Below are 9037 nucleotides of genomic sequence, written 5' to 3' on the forward strand. Positions count from 1 at the left end.
TTCCATTTTGTCTAGAAGTTGTTTTTCTCTTGTCAAAGAAACATGAGATTGCATAAAAACTCCGCTTGCTCATTCTTCCCATTATTTTTTCCGTTGGTGTCTCTGTGCTTAGATCTTATTGTCTCTGTTTTGATCTTATCTGAATTCACATCTGTTGTCGAAAGAGGATAGTTTCAGTAATCTGAACCAAATTCCTTTGCAGATTTTATTCAGTTTTACTGTCCATAGAATGAAATAATGCATATACCCCACCAAAGTACAGATCAGGGACAGAGTACATATTTTTCATTTAAAACAGCAAGAGTACAACTGCAGTAAAGGGGGGGGCAAGTATCCCCAGTTTGGAATTCTCCAGATGTGTAGGACTTCCAAGACCGTGGTGGTTGGCAAATATAACATTTGGAACCCAATATATTGGAGGAGCACCAAGCTGGAGAAGATTGCAAATATATTGGATAGCAAAGCTAGGCAAGTAATCCACAATTAGCCACAAACTAGCCAGCTCTATGTAGCCATATATATAATAGGAACTATAATCTGATTCAGTATAAAACGAATCCACATTAGATAAAGCTGTTTATAGTGGTGGTGGGTTTTTTTGTTTTTGTTTTGCCTGTTCTATTAATTTTGAAGTTGGCAGAAGAGCCCTATTTTGGTGTTCTAGAACAGACTGGACACTTCAAAAAATTTTCCTGATTGCCTGAGAAAATTGCTGCTAGAAGATAAGTAATTTCCAAGCAAGTTTATCTCCTAAGTCCTCTGTTCTCAGTGTAATGACATGAGTATCATTGGCTATGTAATCAAGCTTCACAACCACAAGAAAAATAATTCCAGGAGCATTTATCACAAGTTCTAAAAAGCTTTATGGAAAAACCTCTAAGGAGGGAGGTGCAACATAAAGCAGCTTACTGATTTGTTTTGCATAATGTATTAAGGTATGATTTGCTTAACTGTGGTTTAAAGAAGTCTCAGTTGCTTGAATTCTCATGTCATATTATGTATTATGTAACCCAGATCACTGAGAATTCTTAGTGGGCACAGAATGCTAACTGATGGGAGAGGAAGGCAAAAAAAAAATCAGGAAGAAAGGTTGCAAGATTCAGGAAAATTGCTGGGCAAAAAAAATAATTGCATTAGATTTCAACAGATCTACATAAAATATGATTAAAACTGGATCCACCCCAATACTGAGACAGAAAAGTAAATACGACAGCATATTATAAAAATATCTGAGCACAGTGTAGCTTTCATTTAAAAGCTTTATGGACATCTACTAGGTGCTGCATGCTTATTGAACTTTGTTTTCCTCTTCATGTTGACTTTCTTGAAGAAATACAAGAACCACTTTGAATTCACAAATAGTTTTAAAAAAATTATCTTCTGTCCCAAATGTGTTAACTGGAAAGAGGTTTGCCATGAACTGCCACTGTCCATGTTGGCAGTTAGAGGGAACTGCCAACCTTTTTTTAAAAAAGTTGCTTTGGATGTAAAGTAAACTCAGCCATACTTTGTTTCAGTTCATTTTCCCTTCACCCTAATTTAGCTGCATATGAGGACTTAGGGTTTGGGTATATTGACAATAAAACACAAATAGCAGGTGTTGTGATTTCAATGACATTGTAAGCAGCCTCAACCATAACCAAGGCATTATGTAAATATTATTCTGCAGATTGTATGGTTCCTTAATTCTCAAAAGTTATTTTCAGATTAGAACATACTAAAAGCAGATCTTATATACTTTACATGTATTTTCCTTGGAAAAAAAAAAGAATCAGACTATTGAAATGATTATGTTCAACGGTTACAAATATTCCCAGCACCTATTGCTGCCCTCTCCTCTCTGTGTGGTGTGTGTTGTTATGGCATTTCTGACACAAATACATTATCATAGAATTAAATATATCTAACAGCCAAATGTTTTTAAAACTAAAATGTATCATTTTAAGTAGTATATCTGCTGAATTTTCCACTTGCAAATCCGCGACTGAGTTGTGCCATTTCAGAAAGCAGATAAAAGGAATGTGATGGTGCCACTCATAGGGTGGTCATTTCTTGGCATAGCTGGTGGAACAGATCTATCTTCTGCCCACAGGCTGCCTTTTTCCTAAATCAGGGGCTGCCTCTGTAGGGATGAGTAGCTTGTCCTAATAGATCACTGACTTGCTTGTCTGTAAGCATCTCACATACTGGGAAACTCAAGAGACTTCAGCAGCTGCCCTTTAGCCAAGCCAAGCTTCAAAGACAAGTGGAGATTAAAGGGATAATAATATGATGGAAGGATTTTTCATAGTAATTACAAGCTGCTAAATAAGGTCATCAAGAGTTTAGCATTTAAACTGAATCATTTTTTATTGGAAATTGCACATACATAAAAAAAAAACAGCAGAAATTCAATTACAGTGGGATGTCTCCCTCAGAAGAGTCTGTACAATGTAACCCATCAAGAGGAATGTAGCTGACCATCCAGCTATTATCTGGCATTTAATAGATTTCTTTCTTTTCAGCTGACTTCCAGCAGAAGTAGCAATAAAAAATTATCAAGTACCTGCGAGATTGGTATAGGCCTAGACAGATGAATGTAGTTTAAATAGAATATATCTTTTATGCGATGTTTTAATAAATTTGTGTTTTTCCTTCCTGACATATATAAAATCTTAGAGTAGAGAAGGATGTTTCACAGTTGAAGCTCCACTAACCTTACTCTGTTCAACAGAAAGGGGAGTTGCCTGCCTAGGAACCTCATGTAAGCTATTTGCAAAGGATTTAAACTTAAATCCTGGTGTCACATTTATAAGATGAGTTTTGAGGCATCTTCTGGAGTCCCAGGAGAAAGTGTGTGGGATTCTTTATGTTTTTCCTATAATTTTCCAACCCATTGCAAGAATGACAAACAGAATTGAGGCTAAGGATATCAATTAGAAAAAACGTAATCAAATTTCTCTTCTGGAAGGGAAATAAAGGCAGGGAAACAGCAGCAAAACCATGAAAACTCCCATTGTTACAATTTAGCTTGCATTTGAGACACTAGTGCACTTACTATCTTGGTGAAAATGTATCAGATATCAAAAATCAGCATGAGCTGGATCTGGCATCTTCTTTTCACAGAACTCCTTCTCAGCGCAGTGGGGAGAACATGAGTGGTATACTCAGATTAGGACTGAGTTCATGCTAAGCCAAGATTTGATTTTTTTCAGGGTTCACTTAGTAAATTATAATTGGCTTAATTGCACAATGTACTCATGGTCTATAAACTACCTAGCTGAAATATAAAACTGGAAGGCCACAGGAGCTTGATGGGTTAGCAAGGACTTATAGGAATAAACAGCTCTCCTCCTCCCCCCCCCCATTTATTGATTGCGCTATTCCTCCCATACATACCACATCCTGGAGCTTCTGACTTAGATCTGTTTGCACAGATTACTAGCATGTGGTTTTATAAACTATGGTCTACCAAATTAAATCAACTGATTGTGTTCACACAACATATAGTTATAAAGCTGGCATATTCTAGTTACATTCTCACAAACAGGAGCCCCTTAACAGGCATAGGAAGAAGGCAGGAAGAAGGCTTTCCTCCCATTGGCCATTAAGTCAAGATCTGAACATAGAATAATAGGCCTTGGAAGAGGCCTTGGAAGTCTTCTAGTCCAACCCCCTGTTCAAGCAAATGGATAAATGGTTGTCCAATCTCTTCTTGAAAACCTCAGGTGAGGGAGCACCCACCACTTCCAGCAGAAGGAAGGAAGGAAGGGTTTTTTCCTGTTTACAAAACAGCCTTCTCAGCACATAATCTAGAGCAGCTTTAGAACAGAAAGCACGCAGCTCCAATTACAATTGTTCCTATGAGATTTTAATCACACGAACTGAAAACTGTCCAATAGTACATCTTGCTTGGCAGTGGCTCTGCCACAGTCATGTTTCCTATCCCTTCCTATTTTCCACTTAGGAACTAAAGAGCTCTAGCAGTTGCTTGTCCTAAACAGGAAAACAGCTCTTGGACCGTCAGCAAAAATGCCATTTCAAATATTTAGGCATTGGATGAGCAGTTAATTAGAATTGCTCTGCATGGGCACAATTAGAAACCATTCTTGTGGCTACCAACCTTGAATTTCAAGGCTTGCTCAAAAGCCCTCCATGCCTCCAGAGCCAGCATTTTTAGCTCTCCTTTTTGTTTCATTTATTAGCTATCCAAGGTCTGGGTGACTCCAGAGACCAGTCAGTTAATATTGACCTTTCTGATAGAGCCTGCAGTGAGTTAATATTCATCAACATCCACAAGGCTACACTTTGAAACAGACAAAGCAAAGCAGAAGTGTACTTCCCATTTTGTTCTCTTTGATTAGCCAAACTATGGTGCAGCCTAATATAGATCCCCAAAGCTAGTAACAGGTCACCTCCAGCCATCCAAGCTGCCGGCCAAAAGGATTGGCAAAGCTTGTGGAAAGTACATCTCTTTAAAACAGGATGGGGGACAAAGTGACTTTTGGAAAATAACAAGAGGATTACTATTAATCCAATTCACACATCTAACCTGAAGATGGATGTACTATATAAAATTAGACATGCAAAAACACAGTCCTGCATTTAAAAAGCAGAGTCTGCTGTATCTGGGCAGCAAAAGTAAGTGTGTCTCACAGGTATGGCTCTCGGGACCTTCAGGCCACGCCCCTTGCCTGGGCCTTTTCCAGCTCAGCCCACTTCAGCAGTGTCTACAAAATAGCCCCAAAACTTGACATCATTCTACAGCCATTCAACCAAAGTCCTTCCTCCTTTAAAGTGTGCTAAGATGCATGTAAAAAAGGAGTAAGGCTTCAATTGTATGATTATGGTGGCCATCCTGACTATTTTGACCTCTCTGCTACCTCTGGTACACTCAGTTTTGTGAAGCAGCACTTTTGAACAGAAGTGCTGACTGACAAAAGGCAGTGTCAGATTTCCAAGACTGATATTTCTGCTTTCACATGTTTAGGTTCTACACAATGAGCAGCTTCTCTTGTTCCCTGTTGTTACATGTACAATGCAGAATGCAGAATGCTGCCAGAAAATGGTTCAGTCAACTAAGCTTTCGTCCTTGAAGAACTATGTACACTTTACCACAAAATGCGGTACCTGTTTATGATTGAAGAAAGGAAGATTTCATTTGCATGAGTTGTCGTGTCTAATTAAGTCATACAAAAGAACAAGAAGGCCAGGGGACACTAACATTTCAGTCTGAAATCATTCCCAAGCTTGTTTGATTGCTTCCAGAGGGACAATCATATCTCCAACTACAGCAAAACATAACAAAGAAAGACTATAGCACTTTAAAGATAAAATCTTCAAGTCAAGCTTAACCTTTGGGGAAACTCTTCAATTTGTATGGCAATATTCCAGAAGAGGCTTGTCATTACATATTGGGATACTTTTTCAATTTCCCAATCTGGCTTGTGATCCTGGTATTCCCCCATACATCCCATTCAAGAACTAAACAGGCACTTCCCTACTTCTTCCCCAATGGGGAAATCTACCATTCCTGGAACTCTACCAACACCAGAAACCTAAATTTAAAATCAGCTATTTTTTTCCAGGTATCATCATGCAATAATGTCAAACAGCCTAGATTTCACAGTTAAAATAATCACCACCCAAATCTTACATGATTAATGTTTATCTGCTTTTAATTACTTTAACCTGGTATTCTCACAGAAAAGTTTATGAAAGCAACATTGATGCGTGAAATTTCATGTGAGAAGGCCAACATCTTGTAAGATAATGACTTTCTGTTCATTTTGGGGAATCTAGCCAACAACTCCATGTTGATGATTTCTTAAGACTGTAATTCTACGTGCATTCACATTTAGCAACCACAATTGGGCCCAGCCACTCAGGCATTAAACCAAGCAATCACTAAGTGAAACAACTGAATTTACTTCAGCTTTTCTTTGCTTTAAAACCTGTAAAGGTCATAAATACAAGGATGGTTGTAAAATTATTTCATCATCACATTGTAATTGTGAACTCTGCTAAACACGGCAGTCACCAAACAAGGATTTCCTCTGTAGGTGACATGCATAAGATTATATTGTTAGTCTTCGAGATACTTGAATTTTTGCCAGAGGAAGACAACCAGGTTTCAGATCAGATATTCTGGATTTCAACTTTCATCAGGCCTAACCAGTATTGCCTATAAGAGGGGTGTCAAATTGCCGGCCCATGGGCTGGACGCGTCACGTGGAAGCCATGCTCACCCCATTGCCAGCAATGGCAAAACCGGCCCGATATGTTGCGTGACGTCATGTGACGTCGCGAGTTTGTCATGCCTGGCCTACGACAAGGAATTATAGGTGAGTACTTTAAACTTTCTGCTCCAGTTTTCAGAGAACTGAAAGTAGATGGAAAAGTTTTAGCCAAACTGAAATGAATGAAAAAGCTATAATAAAAGAAGCTCCTTTTCTCTCCCAGAACTGAAAGTGAGAATGCATATAGCAGATGTGTATGAAATTTAAATCTCCTCCTCCTCCAGTGGGTACCCTTTTCACACTGATTAGATACCAAGCACACCCCTCAGGATTGGGGAATCATAATCTCCCCCAAATTATGCAGAATAGCACTATCAGCAGTAAATGGGATTTCCCACAACTGTTTCTTAAAAGGGATGATAAGCAAACTGTTGTTCAGGCAAGTCTAGCTGCTATTGCCAATTTTCTTGTGCAGCAGCCTGATAATATAAATTAATTAAAGGCTCCCCATTTAAACTTTACCACATTACAATAAAAACATAGAACCAAAACCTTATGTTTTAAACACCACTTCCAAATCACAGATGAATTGGCAAGCACTGCCACCTGGTGGTTGAATAGAACCAAAATACCCACATGAACAGTCTTGCTCGATTCCACATTTTATTTTGATTTTTCACTGGTCATAGGCAATTTCTGAATCCTTTGGCACTCTTCAAGCAAAAGGCACTTTGGCCTCAGATTACTTTTTCTAGTTTTCCCACAGGCAGAAAATTGCTCAAGTGTTCATAATCAACATGTAATGAGTTCTTTTAAGCACTGTAAGTGTTGCTGAATTGAATGCCTCAGCAATGAGAAAATTTAATGAGCAACAAAATCCTGAGGTTATCTGTCTCTGCAAACAATCAACATTTCTTGGCATAAATATCCAGGTACTTGTCATCTTCAGATTCAGATGGACATCCCTTAATTTAAGCCTTCCTACAATTAAAGAAAATAAAATGGCTGAACACCAAAAGATAAGAATTTAAATTATAGGAACAGCCTGCCTTTGAATACAGATGGCTAGTCCAGTAATGGGGCATAGCCATAGAAGCCCCAAAAGAGCAGATAGATAAGACAGCAAACTTCCTCCAGGACTTTGAATGACAAATGATTCAGGAAAAATAGAACATTGACCAAGATGGAATTTTGTGGCAAGGTGAGTCTTATCTCAAATATGTCTATATTACAAAAAAAAAAACTGTCACCCCACTCTCCAGAGTGTGTATTGTTATTTTAAAAACATGGAGCAGATGTGGAGAAGAAGGGAAATGTTATTTATTTCCCCTCCAAATCTGGCTTGCACTTTGCCCTGAAATTTTTCAAACAGCTTTTGCAGCTTGCTAGGAATAGTTTATGCTATTAAAATGTCACAAATTAATCCCAAAAGATTAATTAAAATATTTTTAAGTAATTCCCAAAAAAGTTCCTCCTCCAGTTGGAAGCTAATTCTGATGACATTACAACAATAAATCTGGTGGTGGTAGTGTTCTCAAGATTTTTGGAGCAACTTAATAATACATAATGAAATGATGTGACTGAACATGTCCATGACAAGAAGGAAAAAGGATTACTGTGATGGTATATATATATGCACACACAAAGCTTTGGAGACAGAAGACAGTTGACCCCAGCACCACATATGAATGATTATAAAAAAAAGAGTCACTGCAATATAGAATCCATTTTCTACTTTTCTCATGACTGACAAGAAAGTAGGGAGCATAGTGCTAAACTCCCAATGGCTTGCTGAAAAAACAGGGAGCTTCTCAGTGAAGCAGCATTATAAGACCACTTGTATGAAAATTTGGATTTCAAGTCAACAGCAGCGTAAAGATGGATCGGGGTTTCCGAGATTTGCTGCTGCCATTTTCCCAAGCAGCTTGGAAAGTCCTTTCAATGCAGTCTATTGGACCAGCCAAAACCCACTAGAACCACTTTTGTAAAAATGAAAAAAGAAAGCAAGGGAAACAAATATAGCTTCCCCTGCTCTCTTCAGAGAAGTGTAGGAAGAACTGGGGAAAGCAAATGAAAGGGCCCAAAATAATCTCAGGGAGACAAGAAGCATGTCTCAATACATTCAAGCAAAAAAACAAAACAAAAGGCAATCAGGCTATCACACTATGGCAACAGAATTCTGAAAGGGAAGCTTTTGAGATGTAAAAACAGAAGCAGTAGAGAGGAAATTGTCACCAATCTTCAGAGCAAAGTGGGCTTACAACATCAAACTCCTCAGATGCTAGAAAGCAAAGCAACAGGGTGTCTTTTATAGATGGCAGCCCATGGCTTTTTCCAAGTTACCCTCTGCCACAGGTTTTAGTCTCTTTTAAGAATCTCAGAGTTGGCCTTCAGGAGATAAAGACTGTCATCGACAAGGAAACTGTAAAGAGAAAAGACGAAAGTTACTAGGATGAAGGATCAGTATGGATTAAGGCTAATTTTAGGTTCAGAACACAGATGGACATATTTTTCCAGGCCAGGAACTGCAATCACTATTCAAAATCATGTCAGGAGAGAGTGAAAAAATAAACAGGGCCTAAATTAGGCTATGTAATAATGATAATTACCACTACTATTATTTCTTTTTTTTTTCAATATAAAATTTTATTGTTTTTATCATAAAAGAAAAAAGAAATACATCACAGGTATTACACAATGATTTATCCCATCCCCCCACCCCCCGGACTTCCCAAACCAAACCTAGGCTAACATTCAAATACAAGTAAACAAATATTAATATCTCTAACTCCAAACTCTAAACTTAAACAATCCATCTC

At 38.1% G+C, this 9037-nt stretch overlaps 1 protein-coding gene across 1 annotated transcript in view; it reads right to left on the reverse strand.

Moving 5' to 3' along the window:
• Window positions 1-8353: 8353 nt before the first annotated feature.
• The window catches only part of PGAP3 (post-GPI attachment to proteins 3), a 17431-nt gene continuing 16747 nt past the window's right edge, over window positions 8354-9037 (reverse strand). The window contains exon 8 of the mRNA XM_015832259.1: window positions 8354-8640. Coding sequence (XP_015687745.1) covers window positions 8577-8640 — 64 coding nt within the window. The 3' untranslated portion in view covers window positions 8354-8576. The remainder of the gene's footprint in view (window positions 8641-9037) is intronic.

Source organism: Protobothrops mucrosquamatus, unplaced genomic scaffold (assembly GCF_001527695.2).
Source record: "Protobothrops mucrosquamatus isolate PMUCROS unplaced genomic scaffold, P.Mucros_1.0 scaffold1, whole genome shotgun sequence".
In the NCBI taxonomy this organism is placed as follows: Eukaryota; Metazoa; Chordata; class Lepidosauria; order Squamata; family Viperidae; genus Protobothrops; species Protobothrops mucrosquamatus.